Raw genomic sequence first — 17464 nt, forward strand, 5'->3', positions numbered from 1 at the left:
CATTGAAAAATGGTCGGGCAAAGCTGGAAAAAGAAAAAAGAAAAATAAAAATTACAGCCTAGAACCTTTTTCTTTATTGTCATAATGGATGGTTACCTTTGTTAGTCAAGCAAGCAAAGTAGTAGATACCAGTAACTTTCTTTAAATTGTGAGCAGTCTATGGAACAAAGCAGGATTGCATACATTGTCTGATGGAGAGAGAAATGGAGAGAGACATAGACATGGAGAGGGAGAGAGAGATGGATAATTTGGAAATATTGATGGAACCTTATGGATTATTCATGGAAAAAAATTGGGAAGCAGTGAAGAAATACTACACGGAGAGAGATAGCGCATACCTGGATTCTTCTCTAACAGTCACCAAGGACACTGCACTTCATATTGCTGTTTTCAGCAAAAACAAGGAATTGTTGGAGTTTTTAATAAAGCATGGGAGATGGAGAGGAGAGAAGAGGGAAGGTGGCTGGAATATATGGGGAAACACACCACTTCATGGAGCGGCAGCAACTGGAGATATAGAAATGGCACGAATCTTATTGGAATTGGACAAAAGCCAACTTGGCCATAAAAACAATATTGGTGAAACTCCTTTGTTTATAGCCGCTGAATTTGGCAGGACAGAAATGGTTAAGTTTTTGGTTAGGAATGTTATTGAAGAGATTAACAGGGAAAGCGGCATGATGAAAAAGCACCGCAGGCGAAAAGATTCCACATCCATTCTTCATATAGCTATCCTTGGCATCCACTTTGGTAAGACTTAATTTCTCTCTTTCATTTCATGTTAAATAATACTCTCTTTATTTATTTATTTAAAATTTTTATTTTATTTATTTATTTTTTAAAAAAGACCTCAAAGTTCTCTCTCTGATCTCCCTCTCAATTATTTACAGATACAGCTTTGGAGTTATTAAAATGGGATTTTTCACTTCGAGACTTGAGGGATGAACATGGCACGACATGTTTTCAACTGCTAGCTAACATGCCGTCTGCTTTCAAGAGTGGACACCCCATGAGCGTATTGAAGGGGCTACTCTATCTTTGTATGCCTCACAAAATATGTTACCAGCTTAAAAAATTTATTACATTTCTCACTCTGTACATAATAGCTAACTAAACCTGCTTCTACAATACAGGCCTTCCAGATGATGATGGCCTTCACGATGACAAAGATAATGAAACTTTGATTACTTCAAGAGGAAGAGCAGATCTTGAGCTTGGCAGTGGCTGGAGTACTCGTCCCCGCCAATTTTGCTACTTAAGTGATTGTATAGGTAATATATTGGAGCATTGGATTTGTTGAGATGTTGACACATGTCAAATGTTTGCCACTTGTCAGCATCCTAATAGGTCCAGTGTTCCTTTGCATTGGTCCCAATCCTTATAATGTATATGCTGGAGAAACTTTGCTCTTAAGGTGTTTTTCATTCCTTTGAAAAAAAAATTTCTTTATTTGAATAAATTCATTTCATGTTTTAGATTAGATTTTATAAAGAGTTGGGTTAATAGGTGCCCTTTAGACATTTGTTAATGAATCATTTTAGAAAAATTTTGATATCACATTTATAGGAAATATAAAATATTGTCAAAAAAATCAGGGTTTTTTTTTTCTTTTTTTTTTTCCTCTAAAAAAAAGTTTCTATAAGTATTTCCTAAATGAATATCCTTATGGCATCTTTTAACAAAATACTTTTAGAAACTAAAATATATATATTTTTGGATGAATTCAATGTCACTTTACTTAAAAATCTTATCCAAGGACTCTGGGCAAATGATAGTTTGATGAGAGTATGTGTGTGAGTGTGTCTCTCTAATATTTAGATTGTGTGTAAACCTACCTTTAAATACAGAAATATCACACATATATAGTATTCAGACCCAAGACCATAATGCCATAGAACTGCCCAAATGGCAAGAGCAAAGTCTCAAAATGAGCAGAAATGAACGCACCTACAATTGAGTCTGACCAGGCTGAGATTTTGGAAGTCATCAAAATCTTGCAAAAAGAGTATGATAACAAGTTCGGAAATTGGGCATTTTTTTTTCAAAATACAAGGTAATGTTTCTTCGATGAAACACAAACCACTGGTCTGATGCCATACTGTTCTACATTTCTATTTATTTTAATTAAGCATTTATAAATTTCTGCTCCTCTTTTTAATTTTTAATCCAATATATAAATATTTCTTTGATGACCTGAGTCACACTAATTTGCAGCCATGTCAAGGATATACTATACTGTTTGGTGTTGCATAGCTCAAGGTACAACCCATTTTATTTATTTATTTATAAAGACATATATTCATTACACTGTTGTATACTGTACTATTGCCACTCTCGGTGCAAATCAAAATTTCGATACCAGTTTAAATGTATAAATTACTAATCACTAGTGTCAATCAACATGTAAAAATTGGTGGCATTGTAATCGTAAGTCAATATTAAATCTATTATATTTGCTTCTGTCAAAATGGCATATTAGAATTGATATTTAATGGTTTTTGTGGAAAGCTAGTCTCATCTTGCTTTCTCATGTGATGTTAATAGGATTTTCAACAGTTAGAAGACTTTGGGACATAAAAATACAGCAAAAGAGAGTGCTGAGGCTTGCTACAATTCTAGCTCAAACAGACAAGTCATGGTTGGGTACAATCGAGGACAAAGAGGAAGCAAAAGAAGATGGGCTGCATTCCCGTCCTACTTTATCTTCTGAGACTCCACTAATTTCAGCAGCAAGAAATGGGATCACAGAGATTGTAGAGGTTATTCTCAAACGGTTTCCTCAGGCAATTGAGCATAGAAATGACCGACTTGAGAACATACTTCACATTGCAGCAAGATATCGAAGGAAAGAAATCTTGGATCTTCTACAATATTTGCATGTTCCAACGCTGAGGCTTAAGAGGTTGATCAATGTCGATCTTGAAACCATTTTGCATCAAGCTGCATACTTGGGTGAGCATCGGTTGAGGGATAGGCCTGGGGAAGCCCTCCGCATGCAGTCAGAGATTCAATGGTTCAAGGTGCTATTCTTGCCTGCATTTCCCTAGCTCATTCCTTCCAAACTGAATATCTTTATTATATCGTGTCTATAAATTATACATAAGAGGAAAAAGTACCGTATGTATCCAGCATGTTTAACCACCATCTCACATTGGGGTGGATCCATCAGCATGGAACCCATTCATATATGAGAGTGTGGTTTACATATGAATGATACGAATAGGAGACATTTATATAAGCATACATTTCCTCAAAAAGAAAAGAATAGAAGATATAAGCATACATAACAGGTCTAATAGTACATAAGTACATCACATGTAACACAACATTATAAATGTAGTAAACATTGTGCTACTTTACTGAACCTAGATAGGAATAGGATATGATCTAGACCTTGGGCCCTTGGGTCCTGGAGCTTATATTCTAATAATCTTTACAATTTTGATTTACTTCCCTTCACTAATTATCTAATTTTGGGTTTTCTTTAGTGTCTGCTTAAATATGTATTTCTCTAGTAGGGGAATTTACAATTTTACAAGTAGATGCATTACAGCTTGACTTTAAAACTTGATTTGATAGAAAGCGATGTGAAATATGTTCATTTATTGGATTATATTCAAAATGGGGAAAACTTATGTATAGTGTTTTTGATTATATTCAACTATGTGATTACATTGACTAATGCAATTGAAATAATGTTATCTTTTCTAAAGATTATTAAATTCAACCATATAGTTTATTGGCCAATGCAATCACATGTTTGAATTAAATTAGGCAACCTAAGGTAAAATATCTATAAAACTACATCTATGTCTTACCCATTTTAAATAATCGCATGTTTTTTTGGGAGCAAGAAGCATAACTTGTTTAGGGAGATTGAGATGTAGGATGAACTTATTGTCACCCAAATTGCATAAAAATAATAGTTTTCAATCAATGCAGCGAGTGCAGAAACTTGTACCTCCACATTTCATCAAAAACCGAAATGTTAAAGGTCAGACTGCTGAAGAATTGTTCACCATCCAACATAAGAAACTGGTGGAAGATGGCCAAGAATGGCTAATGCGAACAGCAAAGGCATGCACTATAGTTGCTGTCCTAATAGCCACCGTTGCTTTTACCTGTGCCTACACCATCCCTGGCGGTTCCAACTCAAGAACAGGACATCCGTTGCTCCAAAAAGAAACTCCATTTCGCATTTTCACAATCTCAGACACAGTATCACTCTGTTTTTCACTGACTTCTGTGGTCGTGTTCCTCTCCATTATGACATCGAGAATGCATGAAAGGGATTTCAGGAGGTCTCTTCCATTGAAGCTAGGCTTGGGACTGACTACATTGTTCTTTGCCGTGGCAGCCATGATGGTTGCTTTTGCTGCTACATTAGTGCTTATGATGCGACAGAGGCTACATTGGGCTGCAATTCCAATTTACACTGTCACTTGTTGCCCAGTCACTGTTTTTATTGCGCTTCAGTTCCCTCTCTATCTCAACATTGCGTGGTTTACTTTTAGTGATGTGCTACAGAGTCTCAGTGACTCTCTTCCTCTTGGGAAATGTGAGATTTTGAGGTCTGTGGAGTAGCACTTGGGATGATTATATAGCTATCTAGGCTATGCCTAAAATGTCTTGTTTTTGAATAAGTTGACCAACACAACTTTTTTCACAACTTACTTGAATGACAAAAGATGGTGAATAATAAAAGTCATGTCAATGATATTGACAACTTTTTGAAAATGTTTGGATTTGTAGTTCATGACTAATTTCATGACAAATTTCAATATAATTTTTGATCTTAAACTCTCTTTGTATTCTTATATTTATGTGGGCCTACATTTGTATTGGATTGGTGAAGTCAAGTATTGGAAGTGCTGAAATTTGAAGTTGGAAGGTGCAGAAGTTCTGTCATATGAAATTGAAAAAGAGAGGCAAAATAATAGTTTGTTTGGATTGAGGGGGAGTGAGGGAGAGTAGAGTAGAGTAGAATTGACCCAAAATTAGCATATTTTCAGCCAACTTTACTCTACTCTCCCTCTCTCCCCTTCAATCCAAACGGTCCTTAAGAAGCAAAATTAGGATATGAAAATATTTTAGAACAAAAACCTCACCCGTCTCTTGTACACACAAAATTATGAGAACTAGAGAAAAATCAGTTACAAAACTTCTTTGTTGTTCCTTCCTTTTCCCTCACTATATAAAATCCCATTTCCCATGATTCTTAGACACCCAATATCCGTATGAGCTAGAGAGAATCCATAAACTCTAGAGCTTAAACCCTCATCAATCTCTCTACCTTCTCCCTCTCTAATTGCCATACTTGTTAGAGGGGACTAAAACCTTCACACTATTACTACCTTTAGAGTTTTGGTGTTAATTGGAGCATGAGAACCATTGGAGCAATCCTAGAATTACCAAGGAGACTTGGAGATTGCAATTGGAGGCTTAATTGTAAATTTGGAGACTAGTAAGAAGAAAGGATTCGAGGAATTGGTTGCTAGCAAGAGTCGGAGGCTCAAGTATACGGTTACTTCTTAGCTTGGAGGGTTTTGGAAGTAATATGTATTGCAACTATTCTCATTAGTGGATCGCTTGGTATTGTGACACCCTAAAGAGGTTTTTTCACCCGGTTCTCGGGTTTTTCTCTTCGTTAACACTTCGGTGTTCTTGTGAGTGATTGATTTTTTGTGATTGGGATTGTTATTATGTTTATATGTGCATTCTTATGTCAATTGGACTTAAATTCTATAATTAGCTTTAAAAATTGGGGTCTAAATATCTAAATGAGTACAACTATTAGAAAATGATTGTCAACTACTCATTATAACTTGCCACTTAAATAAGTTGTAAAAAAAAAATCTATGAAAAGCTTATTGTAATTAGTCATAGAGTTTGTTTTATGTTGCCTGTTTGCATTTTGCTTTTGTTATTGACTAGGAAAACGTTTGACTCTAAATATATTTGGAATTATTTTGCTCCCAGAGGATTAAAGAAATCATCCAGGTGTAGTTTTAGTCATATAACTTTTTTAATGAATTATGTGATTTGTTTAAATAGTACACATGGATAGTTTTATAAATCATCATGTAATTGGGTTAAAAAAGATAATATTGGTTGCAATGGAGATTTTCATTTATAATTCCTTAACTGCTTGTACAGTGTCAAGTATTTTTCACATCTACATGCAGATAAATGTGGCTCTTTGGATAAAACATCTATACATGATTGATTGTGAGCATTATTATAGACTTTTGAAAGATCTTATAAACAAACAATGATAACAAACAAAACTAGAAGATAAAAGAGATATAACCATATAATAGAAGAATACTAAGGCTTTATGTCAATAATAACGAAAAAGTAATCTCATAAAACCTTAAGTACACCCAAAAAACTCATAAAATCTTGAGTACACCCAAAAAACTCACTCAAAAACGCAAAAATCGATCACTGACTTAATGTGATAACAAAAAAGCTAGCTATATATTTATATAAATACTTTCAAAGTCAATGTGTAGAGTGAGGACTCAAAAGTATTTAGCCAAATGGGTTACAAGATCATTAATTTTGCAGCACTAGGGAAGGAGTTCTACTATATCCTAAATTTGAGTCCAATTATAATTTGAATAAGCTAACTTCAATGAGCATTAAATTCAATCCGTGTATAATAAATCTGTACCAATCAAAGCTATAATGTGATTGCTGAATTCTGTCTATGAAGCAAGGGGTCGATAGGGAAACAAAGATAGCTAGGGAGCTGTGTTTTAATGGCTCTCTCTTATAATGTTTAGCCTAAAGTGACACTGTTCAGTAAAAGTCATGGTATGTATATCTTCAACACCTTAATACAAAAATAAGTTTGAAATCTAACATAACATACAGTTATCTCTCCTAGGCCACTCTAGAGCCTTGGATTCCTATAAGACAGTGTAGGCATATAATTGGCATGGCCGTCTTTTGTTAGGGTCATAATTTATTGTATTTGGCTAATTTTTTTGACAAAATGCACTTTACTTATAATTGGGTAGATCTAAGATGTGTTTCATACTTCAAGAAACATGTTGTTCTAGTCAAGTATTAAAGACATGAAGATTGGTCCAAGATACAAGTGAAGAAAAGTTGTTCATTAAGTCTTGACAGATAGCTTGATAGATGCCTGCTATCAAGACTTAATGTGAAGCTCGATAGATAGCTTGACAGCAGCTTGATCTATCGAGATTTATGATTTTCAATTTTCTAGATCTGAAATTCAGCTCAGGCTTAAGGATTTATTTAGGGTTTCTTTTCTTACAACCCTAGACATATATAAGGTTTATTTTAAAAGCCGTCATACATGGATACAGAGACCAAGAGACTTATTTTCTTTGTGTGAAGTCATTGCGTTTGTACGCCATAAGGTTTTGTAACCAAATGTTTCCTGATCTTCATTGTTGATGAAGTGAAGAACTTTGCAGCCAACAACATTTGTTCAAGTTGCTGGTGTTAGTCATGTATTGGAATCCACATAAAGGGTTAGTCACAAATTGGAGGTTTGTGCATCAAAGGAAAGAAGACTACTACAAGATCAATTCCAATGGGGTATTGGAGCAAAGGTTCAATTATAGGTTGATATTTCGAGATAGGCTAGGGTAGTTGGTAAGATTCTTTATATTTGTAACTGTTTGATTGTTGATTAGTGGATTCTTGGGAGTGGTGACCTTAAGATCACTTGGTGGAGTTTTTGCCTTGTGAGATTTTCCCATTTATCAACAAATTATCGTGTCTAATTTATTTTCTGTTGCACTTAGTATTTTTGGTGATTTGTTGGTGTCTTCACATTTTGCATGCAATTAAATTTAATTAATCAACTTGGGTAATTGAATAATTAACCGGGGTCAAGCTATCTTAACCCAACATCTTTGACTAAAACAATATGGCTTTTCTACTTCAACCATGTACCCATCAAAGCTTTGTCTAAAATGTAGAATCTTGTCATCCTATAGAAATATCAATGTTTTCACTACAACAAAATGTATTTTTAGTGATGAAAAAATTCGTCACTAAAATTCTAATTTTTCGTCACTAAGAACCTTAAGCAACGAAATTGGACTTTTAGTAACGAAACTCATTTCGTCGCTGAAACCCCATCACTAAAAGTCCTGGCGACGAAAAATTTTGTAACTAAAAGTCTAATTTGTTTAAAAAAAAAAAAAAATCTTTTAGTGACGAAAACATTTCGTCGCTAAAAGTTTTCTTCGCTAAAAACACTATTCAATGACGAAAAATTTCGTCACTAAAACTATGTTCGGGTACATATAGTGATGAAAAAGTTCGTCACTAAAACTATTTTTAAGAAAATCCAAGCACATATAGCAACGAAAATTTTCGTCACTAAAAACATTTCTTACAAATTTTTGTTACATTTAGCGACAAAATATTTCGTCACTAAAACAATTTTTTGTTGCTATATTTGTGACGAAAAAATTCGTCACTAAAACTTATTTTCTGTTTTTATTTTTTTATGGCTTTGATATTAACCTGTAACCTGTCATTACATTATTAAAATCTCACATTTGAATAGCACATTTATTTCAACAACACATTTATAAAAAAAGATCCATACATTTCACAAGTAAAAAATAAAACAAGTATCCAATTCAAACTCCTTCCATACAATAATTGTTTGCAACACATACAATAACTCAAGATGTTTTATAACAATACAAAAAATATAGCATAATATAATTAAAACTAACGGAAGATGTCCTCATATGTCTTCAACTAATACCAAAAATAAATCCCCTAAGAGCCACCAATAAGAAATCTACACATATATAAAAATAATACTACATTAAAATCGTAAAGTAAAAACATTAGCTATGTTGTAAGAAACATTTCTAACAATGCATTAAGAGTAGTCACACCAATGAATTAAAATCACAACTTCTAATATATAAGTTGTAGAAAGCAAATATAGATTTTCAAGTGTAATATAATACAATTAGTTTCAAATAATGCATCAAAAAAAGTAGTCACACCATGTAGTGTGGGTCAATTGCTAAAAGAAAGTACTAACCAAAAGGTTTTTAACTTGAAGTTGAACCACTCCCATAGGTAAGAGTGTCATCATAACCCTTGCTCCTCAAAAAGTTAAAAATATTCTTTTGGATCTCTTCTTGCTTAGCTCATGCCTCTTGGTCCCTAACTCGCTCCTCTTGGTCCCTAACTTTTACCTCTTTGAGCTCAATTATCTCATTTTCTAGCCGTTGGATATACTCCACCGAGGAATTAAATGAGGCAGTGGTTACTAGAGAAGAAGAAGGTTTCATACCAAGTCCTTTTACAATACCAGACTTCTTCTTAAAAACCAAGTTTGAGATCTCCTCTTGTGTAAGGGGAATTGCATTAGGATCTTGACAATGATCCTCTTGCACTTTGAGAATATTTTCCTATCATTTGAAAGAGAGAAAGAAAGAAATAGTCACAACATTAACACTACATATGTTATAGCTTTACAAACATAATAGGGATGGAATGATACACATACATATGTCGCTTCATCTTCATGGTGTATCCACATATTTGTATTTGGATTGAAATGAACATCTTTGAAGATTTTTGCCAATTTAGGAACTTGACCGTCATTATTATTTGTCTGATTAATTAGCATTCAAGTGTTAGATAGATATACTTAATTAATCACAACATGTAATATACTAAGGTTCAATAAAATGAAAAAACACGCACCTCCTCATCAACCTTAACAGCAAGTGCCTTTGTCTCGCATCTATGTTCTTGTTCACAACAACATTTGAGATCACTTCACTTGTGTCTGTTTCAAACCAAAGTGTTGGGTTTGAAATGATTTTTAAGTGTAAAATATACATAAAATTTGTGTTTTTTGTTGGAGCAAAATCCTCAAAACTTAAAATCCATCATCCTTTGTTAAAATTTATATCAAGTGAATCTCTTGAATTTGATTCTTAAATCCAAATGCAAATCTAACAAATACAATTGATTAGTAATAGTTCAGGTGAGTTTATCTTTCTCTTTATTAAATCCACATTATACTTGAATGCTCTGGTTAAACTTGACTAGCTCTAACCCAGTTGCGAGGGAGCCCATGATGGCTTAACATTGCTAGTTAACTGCACATACATTAGAATATACAAGCTGTCATCATCATCCTTATACATTAAGATATATTCATTGAACTCATTCCCCACATTTAGTTATAGCTTGCTAGCTATTTGAAAAGCATGAATCCAATTAGAATTTGAAATCTACTATGTCATTCAATAAGAATAAAAATTCAAATCAAATTCTTTAAAAAAATAAAAAGAAGAAGAAGAAGAAGAGCATTTATACTTCCATAACACCATATTTATGACCCAAATTGTCACAAAGACATGGAAACCAAAGTGAACTAGTACCATTGCAACATAATTTAAGTCATAGGCATGGTAGATTTACCACATAATTATTTTATATCAAGGGATAATCTACAAGTACATGGCACTTTTAGTGTAATCCTTACATATACAAATAAAATAGCTTTAAGATTAACAATCTAATCAAATTTAACCAGGAAATAAGCTAAGGTAAGATGTCACCCATGATTTACAAGCTGGACTTGTATAGCAAACAATAATTACAAGAACACAACAACATATAGTAACTTATGATCAATAATTATCAATTAAAAAAAGAAGAAGAAAAAGAGAGAAATGAGACGCACAGATCGGTAGGTGGAGAAAAAGGCGAAGCGTTGCTGGTGCAAAGGGGAGGCAAAGCATCGCTGACTTGGAGGAAGGCGAAGCGTTGTCGATGCGGAGGAAGGCGAAGTGTCACCGATGCGGAGAAATCAAAGTGTCTCTGATGCGGAGAAATCGAAGTCTACGGCAGTAACGACTTCAAGAATTGTTATGAATGGTTCGTATCGACATCGGTTGTGAATCGTTACGAATGGTTTGCTAGGTTTGTGCTTAGATCGACGGTGTGCTCAATCGGCAACAACGTGCTTAGGTGGGTTCGTATCGGAGGTTCAGGTGGTTCTTGAATCGGCGATGGTTCTGGTGGTTTATCGGCGATGGTTCAGGTGGTTTATTGGCTCAAGAATCGTTGTGAATCATTCTTATCGGTGACAGTTATCGACGACGGTTCAGGTGGTTTATCGGCGACAGTTATTAGTGACAGATTGGGTTCTTATAGGCTTGGTTTCTTTTGGGATCGAGGTGGGTTGGGTTCTTTTGGGAACGAAGGTGAAGGCTTAGGAGAAAATACGAAGAAAATAAAATAAATAGGTCATGGGTATTTATAGTGGTCTTTAGCGATGAATTGGTCTGTCGCTATTGCTACCTCTTCGTCACAAAAGGTAGTAGGCTTTTAAGCTTTTAGCGATGAATTTTAGTTTCGCCACTAAAGACCCAGGCTTTGTTAAGATTTTTAGTGACGAAATTCATATTTTGTTGCTAAAGCATACTTTTAGTGATGAATTGTGATTTCGTTGCTAAAAACATGGAAGTGCAAAACTATTATTATTTTTAGTGACGAATATTTTTCATTGCTAATTCTTCCTTATAGCGACGAAATGATTTTCGGCATTAATACTATCCACAGTAATACCTAAAGTGATGAAATATTTTGTCACTAAAAATTTCAACTTTTAGCGACGAAATATTTTGTTGCTATAGATTAATTAAACTCACGCCAAAGTTTCCCTCCGTTGGCGCCCATTTTTCAAATCACAATAGCGACGAAATTTATTTTTCGTCACTAAATGTTATAATTTTTTTCATTATTAGTGAGGAAATTCATATTTCGTCGCTAAAACTGTATTTTTAAAGACGAAAAATATTTCCTCACTAATATTCGTTACTAAAAATACATTTTGTTGTAGTGTTTCCATATGCTCTTTAGGCTAACAATTTTGAATGTTACAATGTACACTTCTACTTCACCATCTAAATAGCTATTACTATTAGGCATGAATTTTTAGACTCTGCACTAAATAGCTATAGATTTGAATTTATTGCGGTGTAACTTATTATTAGTTTGTTTTCAATATTTTAACAAGTTTTACCAAGAATTTTGTAACTTAGATGATTAGCACCTCAATTTCCAATAGAGACATTTATGAATTAGATCCCCCAACTATTGATCTATTAAAAAAAATTTCAATAAATTTCCTTGTAAAAAATTGTAATCTTTAGTTATTTTATAGACAAAATAGAAAGACACTAAGAGTAGTGTAGTGATTTCATCACACTATATATATATATATGTGTGTGTGTGTGTGTGTGTGTGTGTGTGTGTGTGTGTGTGTGTGTGTAAACGTGTTTCACACCTACTAAAAAATATCCTTCAATTATTTATTTATTTATTTTTTTTACATTCTTGATTGTGTGTTACTAATTTTCCCCCAATTTTGTTGGACATTGCTCCAATTGTTGCATGATATAGTGTTTCAATTGTTTCTCACATAAAAAGAAATAGTTTTTTTTATATAAATCTTAGAAAAATGATATTAAAATTTCATTATGCTATAACAAAATAAATATATTTATTCTATTACACACACATTACATGTGACTAAAAGGAGTTGAAAAATTTAAAGGATTAAGATTGATTTTAGTGAATTCACAAATATTTAATTTTTTATGACTTTTGTATCAATTGTTGTCAAAGCAACTAAACATAAGTAAGATTTTCATATTCTAAATTTATTTATTATTATTCCAATTAAAAATTATCTCTTATATAAAGTTTATAAAAATAATCATATAAATTCATTTAATATAAATAATTAATGCATTACTATAGATAACTAACATATGCATTTACTCTATTGGTTAATTTAATGAACTGATACTTTAATATAAATGCAAAATTTTTTAATTTAGAAGCCTAAATAAAGAGAACTTCAAGAAATGCACCACATGGCACAACCTCACACTCTCCAGTATGAGGTTTCTGCTTTTAATAGCCAAATTTCAACTTGGATGTTTTAAAATCTGAAAGTTTTGAGAGCATAGTGATGGATTTATTCTTTTTCCACCAATGCTTTGGTGTTAAATTATCATTTTTGGTATTGATTGATTGGATTAAGTCTCACAAATGAAGTTCTTCATCTCCTCCACTAAAACCTCTATGGGCTTATCTCAAACTACAAACACCAATCGAGTCCAAGCAATACTTGAATATGTGCAGAAGAATGAACTTAGTCATCATATCTGCTAGATTATCTACAATCCCAATCTTCTAAAGAAGAATAACTTTCATATCAATAATTTCATGAACAAAGTGGAAGCCAGATCAACGTGCTTGGTCAGATATTAATGGACGTAGTTCTTTACTAGATGAATGACACTTCTTTTTGGGGAGAAAATACACAAAGGTGCTCCCAACGAATTCCCAAGACTTCAATAAATTCACTTAGCCAAATAGCCTTAATGGTTCACAATGCAACCCTAGATAATAGTGTTGATCTCTATCTCACTGGCAGACGTAAGAAAGAAGCTCAGAGTTTTAGCCACCTATTGTGATTGATGCATTATAAAAGTGGTGTCAATAGTAATTAAGGTCATAATAAACCAGCTTAGCAAATTGTGATAAAATTGTGTCCATTTCATTGATCTTGCGATAGCTCTATGGGACCAAGGCACAGTGGACAGTTTGGATAGCATTGGATCATTGCTCCACTAATTCTAGGCCTTGTCCACAGGTCAGTTTGGGTTGGGTTTGTGCCTAACTTGGAACCGACCCAACCACTTTGGGTGACAAGAAGTTTGACCCGCTATCGATCACGGGAAACCACGGTTCAGTTCGGGTTTGTTTCAAGTGGACATCGTCGATTTCGATCGAAATTGATGGAGCAACAATGGCGGTGAGAACCGTTCAAATCTCAATGAGATCTCATCAAGATTTGGTAGTCTCAACGGATCTCGTCGAGATTTGGTCAGATCTCGTAGAGAACTAGCTAGATCTCGACAGATCTTGTCGAGACTTGGCTGGATCTCAAAGGATGTCGTTGAGATTTCATTGGATCTTGTCGAATCTATGTTTGAGAGAGGTGGAGGTTGGTCGGGTCGGTTGGATTTGGTTTTTCATGTGAAGACCTGCCGCTGGTTTCGGATTTTGAACTTGGAAATCAGCTGCTGATCATTGCTAGTGTCGGGTTGGGCAGTTTCGGTCCTGGTTGGGGCAGTTTGCATGGGTGGGTTGAGTGATGGGTCAAGATGGACAGCCTTAACTAATTCCACAAGACCAAGACCCACTAGACTGTTAGGACAGCATTGGATCATTGATACATTGAGGTTCCAGTAATGTATGATCCACTTTCTTACTTTCAAAAGTATTAAGCAAAGAATTATGCTAATACTTTCAAAAGTAACACAACATAATTCTCTGCTTAATACTTTAAAATTTTCTATTTTGAGAAGGAAATGCTTTTAATTCCAAAAGTAACACGACATAATTCTTTGTTCAATACTTTAAAATACTTTTAGTTTTATTTTTTGAGAAGGTAATGCTTTTAATAAGCATAATTCTTTGCTTGATACTTTTAAAAGTAAGAAAGTAAATTACTGGAATCAATGCTGTCCAAATCTCCAGTGGGTTATGGTCCCATGGAACTATATATTCGCCAATGAGGGAGTCCTTGTAGCCACACTTATTAACTCTCTTTTTTATACATCACAAAACAAAAATCCCATCTCTTTTTCTATTGAGATCTCACTGTGTGTCTCTCATGGATGACGAGTCTCGCAAGTTTACTGAGCTCTATAGAAGCCTTATGAAGGGGGACAAGTCCAAAGTAATGGAAAAATATGCAGAGTTGAGACAGTCTAGTGGTGAGGCCTTATCGATTTACGGCGATACAATTCTCCACATGGCAATCTACATGGGACAAGAGAGTATCGCCCGAGAAATCCTGATGAGACATAATCCACCACTGACTAAGCAAAATGCACTAGGGGATACCATTCTCCATGAGGCTGCGGCAGCCAATATGACAAGCCTTGCCAAGGATTTGTTAATATTAGGTCCAAATTTGCTGTCCATACAAAATAAAAATGAGGAAACACCTCTCTTCAGAGCTGCCCACTTTGGCCACACCGAAATGTTCGAGCTCCTAGCTGAGTTGGTGCGTAAAAAAGGCGAGGCTGATTGGCTCCATTGGACAAACAAGGTTGGATCTACCATTCTTCACATGGCAATTCTTTCTGAGTTCTTTGGTGAGTTTTTTTTTTTTTTTGACCACTGATGAGTACTTACCAACTTATACTATAAGTTTTAAGTTATTAAAAAATACTAATGAATTTAATCACTTATTCATATTTAGTACTCCTATTCCATTCACGTGGTTATCTATATATTTGAATATTTATTCAATGGCTCCATTCATTTGACTTGATTAATCATATTTTTAACATTTTTAATAAGAGGTAGAGAGAGTGGAGACATAGTTTAAATTGAAGATCATTTTCTTAAGTATCGTGATAAATTATCGTTTGTCTCAAAAATTTAAACAGCGACAAGATGATGAATCCAATTACTTAACCATTATATATACTATCAATGCATATTCAAACAAAATGTTTAATATCTTCCTACTATAGCAATGAATCAATAGTCTTGTGTATGGTCTTTTCTTATATGCTGAACAAATACTTTCTCCTTGTTTGAAATACAAACACAGACCTCGCACTGAAAATAGCCATGAAATATCCAGACTTAGTAAATAAAGAAGATGGAGATCGGATGAAAGGACTTCAGCTCCTCTCATACAATTCATCAGCATTCAGAAGTGGAAGGAAATATGGATTACTCAAGAGATTCATCTATTACTGTATGATCCTTCCCCCAACTCTAATAAGCTTATTTCTCTTTTTTGGGCTCATTGTCGGATTTAATTACGTGAGTTTTGGGTCCCAAGTTGGGAAATTGTGCAAAGAGTGAGAGACGATGTATTAAGAAATATTTATCTAAAAAAATTGAATCTTCTATTCTTTTTTGGAACGTTCCAAAATACTGCTAGTTTTGATAAATCAATACTATATATATTGTTAGTAAGTTTGTTAGTAATTTTCTTAACTTACCCTTTAATTTATTTGAGAAGTCAAGAATCTTACAAAAGTATTGATGTCTAGTCAGTTCAATTAGTAAAGGTTTTTGTTTTCAACCTAATGATCAAGAGCAATTATTTTACTATGTGGTTCAAATTTTACCTATACAAAAAATTAATTAGTGTTTTAGGCTTTTAGTCTAATGATTAAAAGCAATTATCATGGAACATTCCTTTAAATGCTCAACTATTTTCGTCTCTTCTTTATAAGGAATTACTAGATTAGTTGGTCTTTAGCAAAACAAAACCTACCCACAGAGAGATTAGTAAGTTATGCATGAAATGAAATGAATTTTAAACTGAATTAAGTGGAGCTACACATGTGAGATTTTGCCACCAAAGTAAGGTAACATCTTTGTTAAGGTCTTAGAAGTTATTCTTCTAAATTTTTTTTTTTTTTAAATTATTAATAAGAAAATAAAATTTTCATCCTAGTTTAATTTTGACTAATTCTTGGAAACTTTTTGGTGCCGTGGCTATTATCCAGGCATCCCTAGTGAAGACATTGTGGTAAAAGAAGATAGTCCTCGACGAAAAGGCCCTGAGTTGCCTCCCATGCACATCATTTGTCTGCACTTCTACTTCACGGTAGTACATGCACTAACTTCAGGTACACAAAAGCTATAGCTCTTGTGCAAAAAAATATATAAGAAAAGTAATTTATAAAATTAAGCTATGTTAGTCGCATCATATTTTTCCATCAACTATTTGACGATAAGACTATTTTGACATAATCAAAGATTAGGGACTAAAGTGATATATTTAAAAATTTAGGGACTAAATTAGTAATTAAACCTAATTTTTTTATTGGATTTACACATTTTTATTAATTTTAGGACTCAAGCCAAATTTCATATTAAGTAGATGTTTTTAATATTCTGCCAATAAAACTTATGTTTCATGTATAATTTTGAAATAAAAAAAATTTGATATTTAAACATTTTATAGATAAAATAATTATTAATATTTGATTGTCTTGAAATTTTTTAAGTATAGAGAGAATATGAGGAAAATGTGATATCAAAATACAAATCAATAGAAAGTTATATAATTTGAATATCTAAGCCAAGGGAGTCAATTTCATACTGGAGACTGTTTTTGTGATATCCCAATTTGATTGATTGTGTGATGTGTGTGGGTGTGTGATGAGTCTCACATTGGGTATTTACTGGGTAGATCTGAGTTTTATTAACAACTACAAGGAATTGTGACTAGTCCTTTTGAGGCATAGCGCATATGTGGTTAGTGCTTTTTCTTAAGTCATGGTATAGCCTGGTAATCAGAGACACTACCTCACAGAGTGGGCCAGCCTGGTAATTCCGTGTGGGCTCAGAGACACTACCTCACAGAGTGGGCCCTAAC

General features: G+C 33.7%; 2 protein-coding genes across 2 annotated transcripts; both read left to right on the plus strand.

Moving 5' to 3' along the window:
* Positions 1-276: 276 nt before the first annotated feature.
* Positions 277-4682, plus strand: LOC115988453. Its single transcript, XM_031112025.1, has 6 exons — positions 277-750; positions 891-1040; positions 1134-1271; positions 2215-2259; positions 2545-3020; positions 3943-4682. Exons 1-6 carry the CDS (start codon positions 282-284, stop codon positions 4582-4584), a joined length of 1920 nt encoding a protein of 639 aa, XP_030967885.1. The 5' UTR covers positions 277-281; the 3' UTR covers positions 4585-4682.
* Positions 4683-14725: 10043 nt separating this feature from the next.
* LOC115991047 (serine/threonine-protein phosphatase 6 regulatory ankyrin repeat subunit C-like) lies at positions 14726-16729 on the plus strand. The gene is made up of 3 exons (XM_031114799.1): positions 14726-15212; positions 15677-15826; positions 16590-16729. Exons 1-3 carry the CDS (start codon positions 14726-14728, stop codon positions 16727-16729), a joined length of 777 nt encoding a protein of 258 aa, XP_030970659.1.
* Positions 16730-17464: the final 735 nt, after the last annotated feature.

The sequence above is a fragment of the Quercus lobata genome, chromosome 5 (genome assembly GCF_001633185.2).
Source record: "Quercus lobata isolate SW786 chromosome 5, ValleyOak3.0 Primary Assembly, whole genome shotgun sequence".
In the NCBI taxonomy this organism is placed as follows: Eukaryota; Viridiplantae; Streptophyta; class Magnoliopsida; order Fagales; family Fagaceae; genus Quercus; species Quercus lobata.